This window comes from Lepidochelys olivacea, assembly GCF_965140295.1.
Source record: "Lepidochelys olivacea isolate rLepOli2 genome assembly, chromosome: 6".
In the NCBI taxonomy this organism is placed as follows: domain Eukaryota; kingdom Metazoa; phylum Chordata; order Testudines; family Cheloniidae; genus Lepidochelys; species Lepidochelys olivacea.
Window position 1 is genome coordinate 95,773,480 of NC_140416.1, and position 22,587 is coordinate 95,796,066.

General features: G+C 43.1%; 1 protein-coding gene across 1 annotated transcript in view; it reads right to left on the reverse strand.

The window, feature by feature from the left end:
- Window positions 1-22,587, reverse strand: part of PTPN21 (protein tyrosine phosphatase non-receptor type 21) — a 52,588-nt gene that overhangs the window by 23,104 nt on the left and 6,897 nt on the right. Inside the window, exons 3-8 of the mRNA XM_084631735.1 lie at window positions 15,081-15,250; window positions 11,497-11,594; window positions 4,298-4,365; window positions 3,701-3,771; window positions 1,466-1,553; window positions 1,036-1,124 (exon numbers count right to left, since the gene is read on the reverse strand). Of these exons, the coding sequence (XP_084487861.1) occupies window positions 1,036-1,124; window positions 1,466-1,553; window positions 3,701-3,771; window positions 4,298-4,365; window positions 11,497-11,594; window positions 15,081-15,250 (584 nt within the window). The remainder of the gene's footprint in view (window positions 1-1,035; window positions 1,125-1,465; window positions 1,554-3,700; window positions 3,772-4,297; window positions 4,366-11,496; window positions 11,595-15,080; window positions 15,251-22,587) is intronic.

Here is a 22,587-nt window from a genome sequence, read left to right on the forward strand (position 1 = left end):
AAAAAAAAAAGTTTAAGACAAGAAACTAGCCATTAGCATGTCCTGACTTCTTGAAAGTTAATCACTCATTGTAAAAGAAAAGCTATGTCCAGTAACCAAGAACACTCAGAGCTATTAAGACCTGGTTAAAATGAATGAGAAGACAGGCGAGGATGAGCAGAACTTGGGGCCCGTAGAGATTCACTGTGCATGGCCCACTTACTCTGGGGTTGCAGAAACGTTCCAATATTTGGTCCTCAGTCAGTCAAAAACTCGATCTGATCAGATAAAATCCACTGAGAACAATGTCTACCTGGCCACAATGGTAACTATAAGTCACCAGTATCCTTGAAAGTAGCCTTCCACACGTGTCGCTACAAGACATTTATTTGGTAGGCCAAATTCCGCCCATGGATGCACACGTACAGCTCTTATTGAAGTCAGTGGGACTCATGTGCTTGCATCCAAAGGTGAAATCTGGGCTATTGGAATTGGGCCAGGTGGATCTCAATGCCATGCCTAGCATGGAAAAATATTTTTAAAATGTTTAACTATGAGAATGCCCAGAAAGGCTGCATGCTTCACTACTAGTGACAGCTTAATTGCAAACAGCAAATGATCTATCACTTCAGAATAGTAATGCAACTCTCCTCTTCTATATTTCCATATATAGAACACCCCCCCAACATACTTTTATGATTGCACATCCCCAAGTAATTGATGTGCACGTTTGTTTTTTGTATGTGCCTGTATCTGCCAAAATGATGCTGCCTCTAGATTCACATGCATTTGCACAGGGGAATATACATAACTGTAGGTGACACACATATATAACGTAGCTCTAAATGAGCTAATCCTGCAGCAATTATATAGGTAAAACTCCCATTGACTACAGTACGTATGCACAAGGGCTGCAAGACAGGGCCCATATTTGGAACTGTGCTAATGAGTAAGATCTGTATTCATCCAAGATGCCATGAAAGCAACTGGGGACTGCACAGAAAATGTTAATTTGCAAAGTACTCATCAGCATTATTCTGACGGGACAATACTCACCGAAATAGAACAGGAGGCCGGCCATTTTTATGTTTCACAAAGATACCATCAAGACATGCCCCAATAAATAGGTCACTTCCCTGGCTATCCTAGAAGTAGTAAACAGAAATCACAAGAAAAACTCTTTATGAGCCAAAGTTACAGCAGAAACTGTTCACTTCAGTGAGGTCACAGAAAGGTTCTTACATAGGCAATGCAAATCTTAATCTTTAGTTTGAGATCATGACGTCTCCTCATCATGCAGCACTAACAGGACTCGATACAGTGGTCCTTATGAAATCAGTGAGACAACTCAGGTGACTAAGAGATGAGGTATAGGGCCCAGAGGTTTCTTATACATTGGATTTTCTTGTTTTTTCTTTAAAATGGAAGAGATATATAAAGATGGTTGCACTTATTAAGTCACGTCAAGTGTCAAACCCATCCTTACCTTTGCAGGGTAGCTCTCTTCACCATAGCCTTCCATTCTCTCTACCTCTTGCATATATAACGTTTCTGCATCAGGAGGTGTAAGGCCTCTACAAACAAACACAACAGTAACTTTTAATCTAGTGATCAGCTTCTAAAATTGTACCAGTGGGGGGGCTCCTACTTGTATTACTCTTGAAGCATGCTCGAAAAGCACTTAGTAAGATATCCAGGCTATCGTGAAATCTTACTGCTTCTGGTCTGTCCAAGAGACTAAAACACTTGTCCTGGTCCTGCCACTTGGAATCCTGTAACCTCTTCCTCTCTAGCTTCCCTGATTTCCATATCACTTCTTGCTAATTCGTCTGCTATGTCTATTGAGACCATGTCACATCCCTCTTCAAATCCCTCCCCTGGCTCCCCATCACCCACCATATCAAAACTGAAAGTTTAGTATTTCCATTCAGGGTCCTTCATAATTCCATTCAGCCTGCATCTCAGATTTATTTATTTATTTAGCACAAACAGTATGCTTAGCACTGCACAGTACAAGGAGACACACTAATTTCTTATTATATATCACTTCTCATTCCTCTTTTCTCTGACAGTCACATCAGCCTCAGCTCCTGCACTTCCTTCTCCCACTTCCATCTACATTCCCTCTTTCTATAATGCATATTATGCACAGAAAAAGCCCAGAATCCTGATATGTCAGTCCTCACCCCTCTCCTCATTCCAATTCCTCCTAAAAACTTGCTGCTTCCATGCTACTTAAAACAAACCCACAACACTGAGTCACAAACTCCATCTCAAGCCCAACATTATTCTAACTAGAGGGGAAAAAAAAAAAAAAAAGATCAGGAAAACAAAGAATCTCATCTGATGCCGTCCTCTGGGTCTCCCAGTGCACCGTGTCTTATCTCTGTGACTTAGACTGAAAACACCTTGAAACAGAGGTTACCTTTAGATTGGTACAGCTCTGAGCATACTGTTAGTTCTTAACAAACAAAAATAATTGTGGTCATAATTTCCATTACACTAAAGCCAGAGATTAAGTTAAAGGACTTTATAAATATTCTAACAATGAAGCCACAGTATTTATTTTTGCTCTGAAATACCCTGGCTTTGTCCCTGGATGTAAATATCCACACAAATTGCCAGAAGCTTGAAAATCACAGCACAGACAAGAGAAATGCAATTTTCTTCACACTACTCATCCCCAGCTGTGCCTCAACTTTGACTGGGAGGGAACATCTCTGGCAGGAGAGCAGTAGCTGTTCCTAATTATTCCTTCCCAGTTAGTGGCACCTATAGGTTTAGTGATTTGGAGATCTGTACTCTAGAAATTGGAGTGAGACTGCATCATACGAGGATAACTTTCAGTCACTACTGAGCCAGGATGGACTTGAACCAGCAACATATTGGTGACAAGCTCTATATCACACTACCTAAATATCCAACATCACCTATACCACAGAATCATAGGACTGGAAGGAACCTCAAGAAGTCTTCTAGACCAGTCCCCTGCACTCAAGGCAGGACTAGTATTATCTAAACCATCCTTGGCAGCTGTTTGTCTAACCTGCTCCTAAAAATCTCACACGACAGAGATTCCACAACCTCCCTAGGCAATTTATTCCAGTGCTTAACTACCCTGACAGTTAGGAAGTTTTTCCTAATGTCCAACCTAAACTGCCCTTGCTGCAATTTAAGCCCATTGCGTCTTTTCATATCCTCAGAGGTTAATGAGAACAATTTTTCTCCCTCCTCCTTGTAACAATCTTTTATGTACTTGAAAACTTATGTCCGGCCCCATGCCCCGAATCTTCTCTTCTCCAGAACAAACAAACCCAATTTTTTTTTTTCAAATCTTCCCTCATAGGTCATGTTTTCTACATCTTTAAACATTTTTGTTGCTCTTCTCCAGACTTTCTCCAATTTTTCCTGAAATGTGGCACCCAGAACTGGACACAACACTCTAGTTGAGGCCTAAGCAGTGCTCCAGCTGTCAGCCCTGGGACGGTAGGGACTCCAGCTGTCAGTGCTCAACAATGCCCCACTTGAGTCGATGCAAGCGCTCCTGGTGAGGATGCACACCACTGACAGAAGGTGCATACTGTACGGACACACAGAGCTGGTTTAAATTACTGCAATGGCTGTAGGCTGACCTAACTTAAGTCAACTTAACTTTGTAGTCTAGACATGCCTTTAGATCTGAAGTGACTGCTCCACAATTTCTGCATTTATGAAATCTTACCTGTATTTTTGATGCAGCAAGGCCACTTTCTGAGTTGCTTCCTCCAGTACTTTCTCCTCTTGTAACCAACCCTTAACATAAAGCAGAATTTAGTTAAAGAGCTAGTAGAAGGAATTCTAAAGGATAAAATAATTAGTTCCTTCACTCAGCAGGATCCTGACTTCCAAGTGAGCCTGTGGTTAGTAGGCTGTGAACAGATTACTGCAAAAACCTAAAACACACTTTGGTTCCCCCCCCCCCCCCACACCATTTATCTTCACTGTAATGTACAAACATCTTTAAACATTTATGTCCTGGAAAACTGGGATCTTGTGTGCAATTTAAAGCATTATGTGTAATTCAATTACCTGATAAAAACTTTAATTAGCTCTGTACTTGCAGAACCTCAATAATTTGTGCTTTGATTGGTTTGGGAGCAGTAAACGAGAGAGAGAAGTAGTGGTTCTCAGCCTTTATATAAGCATGTATCCGTTTGTTGAAATCTCTCTGATAAGCACTGCTATTTGTCAATACAGTGTTTGCTCACTTCGAAAGGGGTCTCCAAACCATTTGTTTTCTTTCAATAATGTCAGAAAAGCAGCTGAAGAAAGTGCTTACCACAGGAAACAAGGCAAATCTTTGTAGAAATTCCTGAGATTCATACTGATTGTAGTCTCCAAAGTCAGCTAAGGAAATGAAAGAACAGGTAAGATTCAAGTACTTGTGATGATGAAAGGATATAGTTCAGTGTGAAGGATGCGCTCTCTGTACAGCATAGCTCCGTAATAATGAACTCTATTATTTAAAAAGTAGTGGATGACACTGTACAATAGTTAGTAAACTTTGCAAAGTATAACAGTTAAGCAAATCCTGTTGTGATGAGTGTATAAACCCCATACTGACCAAACAGGAGCTAAATAGAGATAGAGGCCTGGTGTATACCTCAGAGTTAGGTCAAGACAAGGCATCTTGTATTGACCTAATTACAGAAGTGTCCACACTTAAATTTCATTCCTGTCAAATTTCAGAGTAGCAGCCGTGTTAGTCTGTATCCGGAAAAAGAACAGGAGTACTTGTGGCACCTTAGAGACTAACAAATTTATTTGAGCATAAGCTTTCGTGAGCTACAGCTCACTTCATCGGATCCATTCAGATCACTCTCAAAGTAACTGCCCTGCTAAGCCAATTTAATAACTCCACTTCCACAAGCAGCATAGAGTCAAGGGGTCAATGTAGTTAGGTCAATGCAGTGTCTATGTTGACACTACGTTGCTTATGTTGATGGTTACTGGCTGTCAGGAGCCTTCGCACAATGTCCCACCCGGACAGTACAAATCAACACAAGAGTTCTTTATGAAGACGTGCACCGCCGACACAAGGAAAAGCGTAGACACACACAAGCAATGTAATTTCTGCAGTAGCTGTATTCCAATGTAAGTTAGGTCTACTTAATTTTGTAGTGTAGACATGGCCTCAGAGCTTTAATTAGCACCAACTTGTTATACCTGGAGGGTGCATCAGGCTCACTGAGGAGCTCAGCTGGGAGAAGGAGACCCAGGAGAATGGAGATCTGGAGTTCCTGCCCTGTGGGAAGGGTCAGACAGAAGCTCAGTGGAAGGAGAATTGTGGGGAAGCTACAAGCATGGAGTTAACGCCGGGGCGGTGGGGGGTGGAGGGCTTGAAAAAGGGACAAGATTCCAGCAAGCCAGCCCTGTGGGTTGATGCTCTGTAGGAGAGAGGAGAACCCAAGATGCGCTAAAAGCTGAAGCCTGGAGCAACTGCTGCCTGCCCTAGTTTGTATGTGTGTCTGGTTTCTGAGTTTTGCTGAGGGTTTTCAGGGGGTAGCTCTGCAAGGCTGAAGAGGAGCTCAGGAAGGACAGAAGATGTTGTGTTGATTACCACGATGTTGTTGGACATTATTTGGGGCCCTGGAAGGGTGGAACTATAGGGAGACGTGGATAAAGGCCAAGTCACAAATTGTTAGAGCCCTGCATGGATACAAAAATTTGAATCCGCATCCCTGGTAATTAAATTGTATCTGACCTGTGATCTGCACTCCACCTTATAGAAGGATCTGCATCTGCACCAGCACCTTCTAGAGCAGTGGTTCTCAACCGGGCATCCATGGCCCCCTGGGGAGCTGCAAGCTGGTTTCAGGGAGTCCAGGACCCCATGGGGCTCCGGGCTTCAGCCCCACAGGCAGTCCCCCTGAAACCGTAGCCCTGCTAATTGAGATCCTCTGCATAATCTAGAGCTCTGCACTATAAAAAAAAAATTTGGATCCGCATCCGATCTGTAATCCAGAGACGGTAAATAAAGATCCGTATCCATGGATGCAGATATCTGTGGATATGATGCGGTTATCATCAGATTTGCAGAGTTCTCACCATTGTACCAGACCAATGACAGAGCGAGGAGGAGAGCAGGACAGAGTTGCTGAAATGCCATATCACACCAGGAGTGCGGGGGGTACTCTGTGATGGTGAGACTTTGTCCTTTTTCTCCTAAAATATCCTACATAGTCTGTGTTCCATTTCTGACTGGTCACATGACACAGTTCAGACACTAATCCTTTTGATCTTAATTCTTTAGGAACTCCACTCCTGTTCCTCTCTTTTCATTTGTTGTCTCCTGCACCCAGTTGTATTCTGGCCCTTGGATCTCCTCTCCTCTCCCCTCCCCAGGATTCAAGTAGGCCTGGTCCTGGTTTAAGGCTTCTTTTACTGAGGATGCTGGCTGTCAGTTGCTCCAAACGAACACAACTTGCACTGGGTGCATAAGAATGGGAGGTAGGTAGGAAGGTAGCTATCCGGGAGATGATCACTGCTCCCTGATTCTCTACAGCAGTCCCAGTTCTGCTGTAGATTAGAACAGACTAAGGGCTGTTCTGACAATTCTCCACTGGGTATGGTCCCACAGAGACTGTACATCAGATAGGGATTGTTGGAACACACTGGACACTTCCCCTCCACACCCTAAAATGATCCCTGTGCTGGGAGATGTGGGGAGTGAGGCCTAGAATCCAGTTTTGCATGCTCTGCACTTGCTGGGGGTATTCACAGCAGGGACTATGGGGAGGTTTTAGTTCTCTTTTGGTCACCCAAGCAGCCCAAAGGGATCATAAAGGGACAGAGAACCTGCCTCTATATCTGGCCCCAGCTGTCCAACAGGAGAAATAAAGTGGGCTAAATACAGAAGACATCAAGAAGACCAAGGTGTTTAATGTATTTTGCTTCTATCGTCACTAAAAAGGTAAGTTGTGACCATACTTCACAATGGTGAATTCGGACAGGATGGGCGCATCACCACTTCACTGTGGTCCCGTGCTTGCAATGCCACGCGTCGCCTGGGGAAGCGCATCGGCTGCCGCTGGGAGTGGTGCGAGGAACACCAGGAGCTGAGAGTCCTGGTGTCGCAGATCAGGTCCGACGACAACATCATCGTCACCCCGAACACCAGGGGCAGGCTGGAGAGGTCCCTGAAGGCAGCTATCTACTCACTGTACATGGAAACCCTGAAGTGTAAACCGGACCAGGGTAAAGCCTTCGAACTGACCAGCAAGTGGGACGTCAGCAACCACTTCCTCGCCGGGGATGGCTTCACCAACTGGCGGTTCATCCACCGTGCCCAGCTCAACTGCGTCCCGCTCAATGGAGCCGTCCGCCATGGGAACCGAGACAAGCGTTGCAGGAAGTGCGGCTACTCCAACGAGACCCTGCCCCACGTCCTGTGCAGCTGCAAGCCCCGCTCCAGAGCCTGGCAGCTGTGCCACAATGCCATCCAGAACCGCCTGGTGAAAGCCATCGCACCACGCCTGGGGGAGGTTGCCGTGAACTGCGCCATCCCCGGTACTGACAGCCAGTTGTGACCCGACGTAGTAGTCACCGATGAGCCCAGAAAAAGATCATCCTCATCGACATCACTGTCTCCTTTGAGAACAAGACCCCGGCCTTCCGTGAAACCCGAGCTCGTAAGCTGGAAAAATACGCCCCCCTGGCCGACACCCTGAGAGCAAAGGCCTACGAGGTGCAGATGGATGCCCTGATCATCGGAGCCCTGGGCGCTTGGGACCCCTGCAACGAGCGTGTGCTGAAGACCTGTGGGATCGGTCGATGCTATGCACGGCTCATGCGGTGCCTCATGGTCTCGGACACCATCCGATGGTTCAGGGATATCTACAATCGAACACATTACCGGCCACCGACAGTACCAGGAGGTGTGAGCCGGTACGACATCATGAATCAACTATGAGAAAGGGACCGAGAGACTTTTTCCATTGGACCATATGAACTGGAAACAAACTCACTGAACATTAAATCTCACCAAATGAGGGTAAATCCAGCCTCATCATCGTATCCACTCATTATACTCCACACCTGAACATAGCCATTATATGAACAACATACCCCCATATCTCAATGTCTGTATTTTGACCCATTAACCTTTTACCTCCAATCGGGGAGATTGCAGATTATGTATTCCTTATGCCACCGTTCCTTATTCCCTGATAACCAGAAACTTCTATGCTTAAACTCTGTACCGTTTTCTTTTTATTTCAACATCTTAATAAAATTATTAAGAACAAGGGGGAAGGAACACAAGCCAAAGTAGGGAAAGCACAGGTCAAAGAATATTTAAATAAATTACATGTATTCAAGTCAGCAGGACCTAGTAAGGAACCAGCTGAAACAATCTCAGAACTGTTAGTTATTATCTCTGAGAATTTATTGAGGCCAGGAAAGCTCCCAGATTGTTGGAGAAGGGCAAACATAGTACCCATCTTTAAAAAGGAGAACAAAGAGGACACCCAGAGAATTATAGACCAGTCTCCTAACTTTGACACCTAGAAAGATACTTTACTGGAACAAATTAATCAACAATCGGTTGTAAGCACCTAGAGGATAACAGTTACAAGTAACAGTCAACATGCATTTGTCAACAAATAATCATGCCAAACAAACCTAATTTCCTTCTCTGACTGGATTACTGGCCTAATGGATAGGGGGAAGCTGTAGACGTGATATATCTTGGTTTTAGTAAAGCTTTTAAAATAGTCCGAAGTGACATTCTCATGAGCAAATTAGGGAAGTGTGGTCTAGATTAAACAACTATAAAGTAGGTGCCACACTGCTTGAAAGACCATACTCAAAAAATAGTTACCAATGGTTTGCTATCAAACTGGGGAGATGTATTTAGTGTGGTCCCGCAGCTGTCTGTCCTGGGTCCAATACTAATTAATATTTTCATTAATGACTTGGAGAATGGAGTGGAGAATATACTTAGAAATATGCAGATGGGAGGGATTGCTAGCACTTGGAGGACAGAATTAGAATTCAAAATGACCTTGACAAATTGGAGAACTGGTCTGAAAGCAACAAGATGAAATCCAATAAAGACAAGTTCAAATTACTTCACCCAGAAAGGAAAAAAATCAAATGCACAACTACAAAATGAGGAATAACTGCCTATGTAGTAGTTCTGCTGAAAAGGATCTGGGACGTGGATAGTGGGTAGGATAGTGGATCACAAATTGAATATGAGTCAACAGTGTGACACAAATACAAAAAACACCAAAATCTTTCTGGGGTGTATTTACAGGCGTTTCAGATGTAAAACATGGGAGGGAACAGTCCTGCTCTACTAGGCACTGGTGAGGCCTCAGCTGGAGCAGCATGTCCAATTCTGGGCAACACACTTTAGGGAAGATGTGGACAAATTTGAGAGTCCAGAAGTGAACAAAAAAAAAAGGATAAAGGGCTTAAAAAAAATCTGACCTCTGAGGGAAGGTTCAGAAAACTGGCATGTTTAGTCTTGAGAAAAGGAGACTGGGGGGAGCTCTGATAAAAGTCTTTAAATATGTTTGTTAAGGGCTGTTATACAGAGGACAGGGATCAATTGTTCTTTTGTCCACTGAAGGTAGGAAAAAAAGTAATTGGCTTAATCTGCAGCACGGGAAATTTAGGTTAGATATTAGGAAAAAACTAAATCAAGATAATTAAGCTCTGAACAGGCTTCCAAAGGAGGTTGTGGAATTCCTGTCTTTGGAGGTTTTTAAGAACAGGTTAGGCAAATACCTGTCAGGGATGGTTTAGGTATATTTAGTCCTAAATTAGTACAGGAAGATCAACTAGATGACCTCTGAAGGTTCCTTCCAGTCCTACATTTCTATGGATTCTATAAATATCAGAGAAGCTATAAATGAATCTTCAGGAGAAAAAGGTCTCAAAGGACCAGAGTTTCTGCTGAATGTCTGTTCCATATAGGAATATAACCCACAAAAATATAGCTCTTATTTACAAGTCTCACTGAAGAGAAGTACTTAGACACCAGTCTTTAATTCAGAATTAATAGTATTGTGTGGGCTAGTATTCACATTTAAACGAGACTTCACCCATTTTAGATTAAGTTAATACCCACGATCAAACTAGTGTTCGGAACGGACTTACTGTTACTATTAAAATCACAAATTGCTGTGGTATTCATCAGTGGGGACAATGACAAATCACCAACTTGCCAAAATCCAAGTGTTCATGTTCCTGGTAAAAGCAACTGACCCATCTTATAAGTCACCTTAGTTATCAAGCAGTACCAATCCAAAAGCTCTACTATTCTACGCTGGTTTTTCAGTGTGTTATGACACATACTATTCCTTTCTTACAACCCTGCCAGATAAAGTGAAAAATGCAAAAAAGTTAAAGGATATTTTCCATCTAAGAAGAGGATTATACTGAGAAAGATTCCCATAAACAACTCACTGAGCAGAGACACATTTATACTTTCCTAAGAACATGAAAATGAGTAAGAAAGAACTTGGTAGATGAAGAGTATTAAAGGCCTAGCCTGAACACAAAAAACACAACCCACACAAAACCCCATTTTTACATACATAAGGTATTTTTAATTCACCCTATTTCACTGGTAAACAAAACAGAAAAACAGATTCTCTTCTTTAAATGTGACGCTATCAATATCTACATACTTAATTTAAAAAAAAAAAAAAACTACTATTTTCATGTACTACACATGCCCCTCAAGTACTCTGCCAATGCTGGTGGTTTTACAATCTATTAGTCGTTATAGAGGAAGACAAAATTCAGGCAAAGGTTGTGGGAATGGAAGACTACATATAATTAGCCTGGTCCTGGGGAAGACAGGTAAACTGTTAGTTCTGGGGGTTTCTAGGTTTTTTAAACTATACGTGTAACCTATCCCACCAGCCCTCAACTAGCCAACATTAAATGGCTAATTTCTTGTAGGCATCATGGCAGAAGGGGGTCTTCAGGAGAGATTTGAATGTGCGGTAATGGTCCTGTGGACAAGCTCTGCAAGCACATTCCAGGCGTAGGGGGAGTTGGCATGAGAGACAACATGGAGAAAAGAATATGGATGTACAAACACATTCTTATTTATTAAAATGCATCCCCCTCTCCTGCTCCTAAACCAACAGGAGGAGATTGCAGAAGTTGAGACGCAATGAGGTCTAGTGGTCTGAGCACATGACTAAGAGCCAGGAACTCCTGGGCCACTGACTCCCTCTGTGGCTTTAGCTAAGTCCCACTGAAGTTAATACACCTTTGAGGATCACGCTCTTAATGACCGGCTAAGTGTTGAGGCACCATAATCCAGGTGCATTAAATAATTATAAATTCAAAGCAAAGATCATGTATTTTACAAAAAGGCAGGTTAGAGCCACAAAAATACATATAGAGTATCTACCATAACAGGGGGTGTTCATGTAAGCAACAAATATAAAATATGCATTCAAATATCTCAAGTCACCATCCCTAAAATTTACTTAGTGAAATTCCTTTGTTTACCTTGAACAGCTAAGCCAGCCAGATGAATTGCTTGTTCTAATGTGCAAGGAATGTTTCCCTCCAAGATATCTTTCTTCAACTGCAAATAATACTGGTATCTACAACAACAAAATATATATATATATATATGTGTGTGTCAGCTTTTTCCATTTTTGTTTCAGTACAACGTAACGAAAAAAATATCTTTTGAAAGCCAATGAATTTGCACACATTTCCTTCCAAATCCCCTCCCCTTCCCTCACTCTCTCACTGCTGAGGACACCACAATCCTCCTTGTCACTCAGTCCCATAACTTAGTGTTCATCTTTAACTTCTCCCTCACACTATAGTGTATCCATATCCCGCCACTTCTTTCAACACATCTTTAGGATCTGCTCTCTCCTGCCTGCTCAGACATCAAAAACGTACTCACATCCTCCTCATCATACTATTTAATTCCTATAACAGCTTCTTCTCATGCCTCTCTGACAAAATCACACCCCTTCTCTTCAGGCCATTCAAAACACTGCTGCTGGTCAAAACAATCCCTGATGGTCAATCTGACATCACTCCTCCCTTTGAATCACTTTGATTCTCGCTTCTCCAGTACATCTATTGCAAGCTATATGTCATCCCCTTTAAGTCCCTACATAATCCATTCCCTTCAACCTGGTCTCTCATCGAATTTATCCAACCTGGTCTCTACCTGTATCATCTCCTCCATTCATCAATTACATCACTTTCCCCCAACCATCTTCTTGCATGCCATTCCCTACGCAGGGAACATGCTTTCTGCGGAAGTCCAGCAGCCACCAGCCTCTCCTGAAAGTACTTCTTTAAAACCTACTATTGCTGTAGTAAAACATACATGATGTTTATAGTTATATAAACTTAACCAAATAAAACATTTATTTAATCTGAATACAGATATTTTTAAAAGTTTAAACTTCCTCATGCTGTACATTAGCCCTTGCTCAACATTGCAAACACTTAAACATGTGCTCAGCTTTACTCACTGGAGCAGTCCCATCTGAGTCAAGTAAAGCACACAAGTTTTTCAGCATCAGGGCCTAACTGCATTTTACTGGTATTGTCCCTGTCCCCCTAACTGTTTTACTACATCACATTGAACAATAGTTTAAGAGTTTGTCTTCTTACATTTCAGGAGGTACATCATGCCATTAGAAACAATCAATAAACGCATGTCAGACTAAACACAGGAATACAGATTTTTTCATCTTTACCAAAAAGACTGTTAAACACAGCAACCTTTTAACGTATTCTCTACTATTTTCCCCTCTCCCACAAGAGCAGAGCCATGTGCTATATGACAATAGATACCAGTGCTACATAAAATCACACACAAACAGAGCTGGGACTAAAATCCTTTGCTTCAAAAACACACAACACCCTTTGTGCAAAAGGAAATCACCCTAACCAGGCAGTAGGTTTCTTGTTCTTCCTGCAGGACACCTGCTAAAGGAATATATGATGATCATACAACTACCCCATCTAATTATTGGCAACTTCCCTCCAATACGGGCCTTGCACTCCCTTGGCTACGCCAAATATACCACTTGTTTTAAACACTCTTTGGACCAGATTCTGATATAGAGCGGGAGTAAGTAACTCCATGAACTTCTCTGAAGTTAATTCCCATCTTAACTGATGTGAATTAGGTAACAATCTAGTCCTTTATATCTAGCTTCCCAGGGTATAGGAACACAGAGTTTGCACCTGAACTCGTGTCTTGTGCATGGCAGTATATTACAACATTGCTGAGCTACTGCACCAGAAATTTACAGCCTCTGTGTCTGCTAAGAATGTCTATATTAGAAATACTGGCAGTTTCACCCTACTGAATTAGAAAACTGCCTAATCAAAGTGAAAGCTTTTACTATTTTGATCTTGCTGAAACAATTCCTGATACATCAACCTGTGGAATCCTATACCAAGTTTAGGACCTAATCCAATACCTGGAGTTGATCAGGCCCTTAAAAACCTGGAACACAACTGAAAAAACAGCCCACCATGCATTTTAACCTTTTATAAAGAAAACAAGTATACAGCTTTTCCCATGCAAAACGAGAAGCAAAGTCAACAGGCCTTGTCCTGCACTGTATAATATGTTGGAGCTGCAGAATGTATTCTGAGCCACCCCACTGCATTGAAGCATAGCAGCCTGTAATTAATGTTGTGACAGTTCTCAGGGCAAACAGAACTGAGAGCCATCTTGTTACTCCTCTGCCTTCAGTGTGAGGGAGTCTTGCTTGTGCTTAACTGGTTGTCAGCTCCGTGAAAACACAAGACTATTAGCCACCCAAACACGCTCCTCTGGGCTATGCCAACCCTTACTCTGCCTTGCAGGTTAACAGTACATGCACCCCAGTCCCCAAGTTCCTTTGAATCATTGCCCCTACATAGTGTTCACCCCTTATCCACTGAACATTCATCGAAATACACATTTTTCTGGGTACCCAGGACAGTCACAGATATGAAGGGTCCATGCAGCAGCAAAATAATTTTTAGTCTTCTAATTGTTAAAAGTAAACTCCTGAACTACAGCAGTTCACATTAAAATAAAAGTTTCAGAGTAACAGCCGTAGTGTTTTCCACTTCTGTGAGAAACTAAATTTATCACAGATAGTAACTGCAATACAGCCTGCTACAACAGTTTCCTATTAAACTTTAAATATCGGGTCTGAATGTGGTCTCAGCCAAACTGGTATAAATTAGAAGTAACTCAGTGAAAGTGAAAAAAATAATCACACTGGTGTAAACACCATGTACATTAAAATAAGAAGTGGAACAGCAGCTGGGAAAAGGTGAATCAAATCTGTTTATCCTTACCTCCCTATTGAGGCTATGTAAACACAGCCCACTGGTTTAGATGTTTAGAATTTGGATTTAAGGAAAGATTCAGGTTTTTTTTCCATTTCTATTTGTACAGAGTCTATCCCAATTCATTTACATTTTTGCATTTCTTTTGTCTATAAAAAATAAAATTATAAAAGAGTGAAGGTACATTCACAATATGAAGAGTGAATCAGTGAACATGCTGAACTGGATTCTCCTTTACAATTAACAACACTTCCTGGCACTTGTGCCTGTGATCAGTGAATACACAAAGCAACAGTAGAAAAGGATGCACAATTTCCTCTCTGATATCCATCTTTATTGTCTATAATCACACACACTTTGCAAATATGGTTTATGAATGCCAGAGAGTGTTCTGACAATAGGACAACCTGCCTCTATGAGCCCTTCAGGTGGTAAGTGTTGGATTGGTTTCCTGAAGCAAAGTATTGCTCTAAAAGAAAAATCTATAACAACTGACAGGCTGATCATGCAAGCATGTCTGTGAGTAACTTTACTAGGCACCAATGGACTCATAAGATCATTGGGAAAATTCATCCTAAGAGTAACTCTATTATATAGTCTAAATACACTAAAAGGATAATAAATGCCACAGTTTGGGCACAGTTTCTGCCTTAAGTCTGCATTTCCATTTTTACAAAGGTTGGAAATAAGGCAATTATGTCTACTTTAAGATGACCCATACGTTAGAATGTTAAAAACTGAAATTAAAAACATGTGCAAGTTACCTGGTAATCTCCTGCTGAAGCTGAGAAACAGTAGGCACATAAAACACCACTCCAAAATATACCGTCGGCTCCAAAGCATATTTGTCCAGTTGCTTTTTTAGAGGCTTGTCCAAATCCACCCACCGGCGCTGGTTTTGCTTATTGTAATACCACAGACTGAAATAAGTAATCTGAAAAAGAGGGAAGAAATTCAATGATCAAATCATGTCAGTATTGCAATACCAGATAAAGTGCATATAGTGTAAACCTGGCACTGTCTCCAGCTTCACAAAAGGCTAGAGATACAGGACTAAAAACCATTTAACACAGGAAGGCTTTATAAACCTATAGTCTTAGGATTCAAAACTGCCAGGAGTACTGAAATATTTAACAGTAATCGCATGTAACAGTAATAGCAATTTTTAATAGCATGTCATATTAAATATTATGCAATAACAAAACAAGCCCAGGTAGTTGAAGAAAACACTTTTGGTTGCCTAATATATAAATTAACAGCCCTATTCCCAAAACATTACCACCTTTTATTACTGTGAGCATGCTCATTGACTCTGATAAGACTATTCACATAAGTAAGTAATATTCTTGCTACTAAAAGTTTACTTTTCATGATGCAGCATTAACTTCATGATGCAGAATCAGACTCATTCAAATCTAAATTTCACACCATACAAGAAATGATCAATAATGTCTCATTTGGCAGCCTTTATTCCTGTGAATAACAATTTCAGAATTGGGTCCTCAATGAGCATGGACCTGGGTATAAAAGGTCAATCTGAAGATCAGACAAACCATCAGTACTTTTATTATAATAGTGATTAATATATGGCATCAATGTTGTGCATTGGTATCAGTGGCAGTAAGGAATTTCCCCAAGTGGTTTATGCACACGCACTGTTATAGATGGTGCGGGTAGAAACACCTATAGACTACCTAACACTTTTCTTTAAAAGACCGCGCTTCCAGTTAATTTTGCAATGTTAACCGCCAGGGCTGAAATATCGTATGCCAAGTGTCTGCCTCAAATTGATTTCCCCCTCATCCTCCCCATACTGAAAGGGTCAGCCATTTCTGAGAATGAGAGTAGGAAAAAATGTGTTCACCACTCTAGGCCAATGGGAACTACTGGAAGCCGCTGCTTCCTGCAACCCCCATTGGCCTCGAGCAGCAAACCACAACCAGTGGGAGCTGCGATCGGCCGAACCTGCGGATGCGGCAGGTAAACAAGTTGGTCCGGCTCGCCAGGGGGCTTATCCTGGCAGGCTGTATGCCAAAGGTTGCCAATCCCTGCTTTAGAACCTCCATGCTTTGGAGCAGGGACTTGAAATTTGTCCAGGGTGTTGACTTGTTGTCAGAGATGTGCCTTTTGTGGATGTGCTAATGGATGAGGGACTCACCCAGGATGTAGGAAACCCTCAGTTCAAGCCCCACTTTTCTTGAGGGAGAGAAGCGATTTGAACAGGGATCTGTTGCCTCTCAGGTGATTGCTCTAGCCACTGGACTTTAGGATATTCTTGTATGGGTGTCTCAGTCTCTCCTATTGAAGTTGTTAGTTAACTAATTGAATAACTAAATATTAATTGGGCAAGTGAAGAGTTAAATAGCTCTATAGCCTAATAGATAGGGCAGTGGCTCTCAACCTTTCCAGACTACTGTACCCCTTTCAAGAGTCTGAATTGTCTTGTGTACCCCCTAGTTTCACCTCACTTATTCTCTCATTTTTACCATATAATTATAATATAAATATTGTACTTACATTTCAGTGTATAGTATACAGAGCAATATAAGCAAATCATTGTCTAGGAAATTTTAGTTTGCATTAATTTTGTTAGTGCTTTTACATAGCCTGTTGTAAAACTAGGCAAATATCTAGATGAGTTGATGTACCCCCGGAAGACCTCTTAGTACCCCCAGGGATACACATACCCTGGTTGAGAGCCACTGAGTTAGGGCACTCACCTGAGAAGTGGCTGATCCCTGTTTAAATCCCTTCTCCCCCTCAAAAGGGGGGGAGGGGGGAAGAGGAGTTGAATCCAGGATCTCCCACATCTTTGGCGAGTACACTATCCACTGACTAGGCTAAACCTTACCAAGAAAGTCCTCCTCCCCCAGCTGTTTTGTTCCTGGCTCCTCATGCAATTTAGGAACACCTATCTTCCCTGGTTCTTGGATCACTAGCAGAGATAGACACCTCACTGCAGCCTACATTTAAGAGCTTATCTCTGTGACTGGATTGCGGTTTGCACACATCCCTGCGGTCAGCATCTCCCATTGGCTAGCTTAGTCGGCTCCCTGCCTAGTATGCTGGCTTTGTGGATCGCAGTACGAGGTACCAATCTCTCCCCATTTATTGTACAGGGCACCTAGGTGTCTAGTTCAGGCTTTCCAGATTGCAGTAATATACTGTGATTTTCTAGGGATCTAAAAGTCAGGGGCTGTGATGCTCAGAATCATAATGCCTCAGTCCCTTTAGGGGTTTGGACCTAAGGTACTATGATGAAAGCACCCTAGAAAAACCTCAGGAAGATAATTTGGGATTCAGTATTGCATGCCATCCACATGCTGCAAAGAACACACAGGGACAAAGCCACACACTGAATGAAGAGGATAAAGAAGTATTGAACAGGTACCCATTGAATAAGCCCACCAATGTCCATTGTACACTGAATGAGGCATGGATCCTGTGAAAAAAATTGTAGCTGATCATGTTATTAAAGAGCTTGTCTACACAAACAGCTAGACCGTAGGAAGTGGGGATATGGAAGTGCCCCGCATTAGCCTAGAGCGGACTAAATGTCTGTGTGCACCCCTGCAGATGCGCATAGGCTTTGACTGAGACTCGCATCAGCAAGGTACATAAATTACAGGTAGTGTGCCGCAGCCCAGCGTGGGGCAGAGCCGCAGCCCAGCTTGCCATCATCTAATTGTTTGCATAGACAAGCTCACTGACCATATACACTATAACGTGCGCACACACAAGGAGCTGAAATAAAGTTACATGACAACCTTAATTATGGCATTTCCTAACTTCTGACTGCTAGAATTTGCTACCTTAGCATCCTTTTATGTAAAATTACATTAAAACAATGTAAGGTAGATGAACTACAGGAATACAGTTACAATAATGTAGACTCATACCTCAATTAAAGTTGAGGTATAGGCCAAGCGCTGTCAGATCCCACCTGCTGCTGTGATAAGCTTGTGTATATAAGCCTATTCTTACTACTGGTCCAGTCCATCTGCCCAGGTACTAATGCATTTAGCTGGCCTAGCAATTATAGTAACAGCTAGGGGCTACCACTAATCTTTAGGATCAGTGCAATGTTTAAAGCTGGACATTGAAACCTAACAGTATTTTGGTGACCACTACTGAACCAATGCAGCCTACTGTCAAAATGTGTGTGTCTCTGCCTGTGTCCTATTTCCCCGAATCATATGAACATTTATGAAAATTGACCTTGTGGAGATACGTGACAATGCCCAGAAAACCATTTGACTGGGTTTGATCTGTAGACTTAATCTAAACCATGAAAAAGAAAATGGATTGTTATTTAAAGGGGGATGGGAGGACCTTGAGATTTGGGCTAAATATGCCAAAATTTTCAAACCTGTCAGACCAAAATAAGCATCTAAATCTATATTGAATAAGTATCTTGGTTTTTCGGAGGTGCTGACTGCCTGAAGTTTCCACTCAGTTTCTTCAAAAAGCAGGCCACTTATGTTGTTGCATAAAAACAGATCTAAGTTGTTATGACCACAAATAACGAAATGTGTCTACTCTTAAATATGATAGAGTATAATTGTGTTCATTTAAATAACCTCTCCCTGCCCCCAAAAAAGTGTACACTTGAAGGCCCATTATAAACAGATTAAAGCCAAATAAAACACTCTGCCAAATCCTGTCTTCTGAGTCACATGCAAGCCTTCTTTTGGCTTCAAGGGTAGCATTTGGCCCTATGAATTCTCAGTAGAGGTAGTGCACTCTGGAATACTGGTGCTGATTAAAATAGAATCATTTTTTACTCATTGCTAAAAGTCTGTTAATAGTAGCACAAGACATTACACAATCCTAAAAAAAGTGACATGACATAATTCTTAAAATATGTCAAGCTTCTGAGTTTAACACTGTAGTGAAGTTTGTTTATTATAGCAACTTATTCGTCATTTAACTCCTGGGCAGAAAATCAAACCTAGATAAAAAGAACTGTAGAATTTCCACTTAACTATTTTCCAGCTAATTACTTTCTGCATTATAGAAAGAAATAGCAGGGCTCTTGTATAATTGTGGAACTGCTGACAAAAAAAAGGCACAGTAAAATTAAAGAAACTAATAAAATAGGTCTAGAGAATACTAATATGGAAACCAAAATTTTAGGTGGGAAAAGGTTGCCTCTATCGCCTACATGCATGCCACCTTGCTTTGAGGCAATGGGACTTCACAAGCTAAGCAGCTGGGTTTGGTCAGTATTTGCATGGGAGACAGAGACACAGTTCTGATGATACAGTAGGTCGTGATCTACTGTACCTTCTCCGTCAGTAGAAAATTAATGGTGCTAAAAGGCAAGGTCTTGTTGGCCTTGTACATGAAATATAAACCCGAGGTCTCAATCACTTGATGGTCTCTTAAGAGACCACAGGAAAAACGGAGCTTGATTCTTAGTGCTCTAGCCAAATTCTAATTCTGGTCATCTCATTCTGCCTCCCTCAGTTCCCCCTATAGCGTCAACTGGAAACCATAGTTTTTTCTGCCTACGGCAAGAGCAGCACACAGAGCCTCTCCCCTCCCCGACACACCACCTAGGAGCAAGACCTGCTGGCCACTTCCGAGGTACAGCACGGTGCCAGGACAGGCAGGGAGTCTGCCTTATCCCCGCTGCACCACTAACCGGGAGCCACCCGAGGTAAGCCCATGCCCCAACCATGAGCCCCAACCCCCTGCCCCAGCCCTGAGGCTCCTGCAAACCTGGAGCCCCCTCCTGCACCCCAAACCTCTCATCCCTGGGCCCACCCCAGAGTCTGCACCCCCAGCCAGAGCCCTCACCCCCCCACACCACAACCCGCCTACCCCAGACCAGAGCCCCCTCTCACACCCTGAACCCCTCATCCCCCACCCCAGAGCCTGCACCCCCTCCTGCATCCCAAACCCCTCATCCCCAGCCCCAACCCAGAGCCCACACCCCCAGCCAGAGCCCACACCCACTCCTGCACCCCAACTCCCTGACCCAGCCTGGAGCCCTCTCCCACACCTTGAACCCCTCATTTTTGGCCCCACCCCAGCGCCTGCACCCCCAATTAGAGCCCTTACCACCTCCTGCCCCAGCCCAATGAAAGTGAGTGAGGGTGGGGGAGAGTGAACCACTAAGGGAGGGGGAATGTAGTTGCAAACCAGATATAAGATCTCTACCTGCTACTGTAAATCGGCTCTGATTGTCAATTTACTCTATTTTCAGAGGTCTCCAAACTCCACTAACACATACACAGCCTGCTACAGTACAGACTGGCACTATCCCCAAAATAACTACTTTTGTCATATTTTTCCCCCCTCAGGCACAACATAGCATGGTGAGAACACAAGACAATGAATTAGTAACAGCTGCAGAAAAGTATGTGGTATATTAAATTTTGAACTATAAGGTTTAAAAAGACAACTGATGGCAAACTACAAGAAGGCAGATGGAAGTTAATGGATCCCAAAGTAAGCAAGTGCTGATAAGCAAACCCCAGTACAAATCCACTGACTTATGTTTATCAAAACATTTTTAAAAACAGAATACGAGGCCATTTCTGCAAACATTTGCTACTGTATAATGCTTAATACCATGAGCAGTCCTAAACTAATTAATGCTGTTCGCAACAGTAACCGTCTGCAGGACTGAGCCCTAAATTAGTTTGCTCAATAGTTACTGAAGCTGCTTAAAATTGGAAATACAATATTTTGGAAAAATCAACAAGTTATCAATTAACTAAACAGAGTAATCCTATATCCGTTTCAGCTTGCTCTTCTATTTTTGTTGTGTTCCGCAGTCGGGGATTTTGTCTCTGATACAAGGCAGTATTTAGAGGCATCTCTTTTCTAGTACTACGGTACAACATATGCCCATTTCAGTCTTGTACATTTTCTAGTTTATATTTTGGTTTTTTCCTGAACAAAAAGCCAGATTAGTGCAGTACAAAATACACAATACAGTGGTTACAGCAAGACTGGGATATGTGCCAATTTCCAAATTGTGTCAACAGCATCCAGCCCTTGGGGTCAAATTCATCTCTTGTACCACTAGATTGAAGCTAATGGAGTTACAATAATAATAAATGTCTCCCTTTAAAAAGGGATCTGTGTGAACAAAGGTTTTACTTAGCTAAGGATTCTATAAGACCAGTTTCACAATTCAGCACTTCAGGTGTAAATAAATCAAAACATAAAAAAGAGGGAACATCATCAGATTTGTGTGGGACAGAGGTAAATCTGAGTTACTGGAGAGTTCTCCAAAATGTTTAACCTCCTTTTCAAAACTAATTTGTGTCTGCAAATACTCTGTCTTTTAGTGGAAGTCAAGCATCTGCACCTGGCCAACTATGCATTTAATGGGCCATCTAGCTCAGCAGTTCTCAAACTGTGGGTCACAACCCCATTTTAATGGGGTTGCCAAGGCTGGCATTAGACTTGCTGGGGACCACGGCTGAAGCCTAAGCCCCACTGCCCAGGGCCAGGGTCAAAGCCAGGGTGGCAGGGCTCAGGTGACAGGCCCCGCACCTGGGGCTGAAGCTCTTGGGCTTTGGCATTGGCCCCCCACCTGGGGCAGTGGGGCTGAGGCTTTGGACCCCCGGCCCAGGATGTCAGGCTCAGGTCTCGGTCCTCCTCCTGGGTATTACCTGTAGTAATTTTTGTTGTCAGAAGGGGATCACGGGGCAATGAAGTTTGAAAACCCCAGACCTAGCTTATATATACACCATGCGTGTATTTGCACGTGCCCAGTCCACAGTACATGTATTCGCGCTGGCATGGGAGGCTGGTCGCATAGGCTAGGAGAGACACTGCCTCTCCAAACAGCCAGGCCCTGCCTCTCCAAACAACCCTGCCCGCTGCTGTGACTCTCCCTGCGTGTGGCTCCAGTCCTCTGGCTCCAACCCCACAGTGCTCCACTCCACCTGCCTTCCTGCACTCTGGAGCTGGGGACGGTGGGGTGAATGGCCGCCCGCCCCAAGGGCTGGGGTCACACCTCCCGCGCTCAGAAGCTGGGGAGGCTGGGGTTGCATGCCGCCCTCCCTCCCGCGCCCCAGGGCTGGGGCAGTATGCCCCTGCATTCCTTTGTGGCTGGGGGACTAGCTGCGGGACTGGGCCGGTGGCTGCAGGGGTGTGGTGTGGTGGTGGTGTGGGGGGGCTATGGCAGGCGGGTTAGGTGGAAGAGATGTGGCCTGGCAGGGACAGGGGCGAGCATCCCCCAGCTGGTGGTTCACGCATCACCCAGGAGTACTGGTGCTTTTTTGCCCAGCACCAGTGCCCTGAGACCCC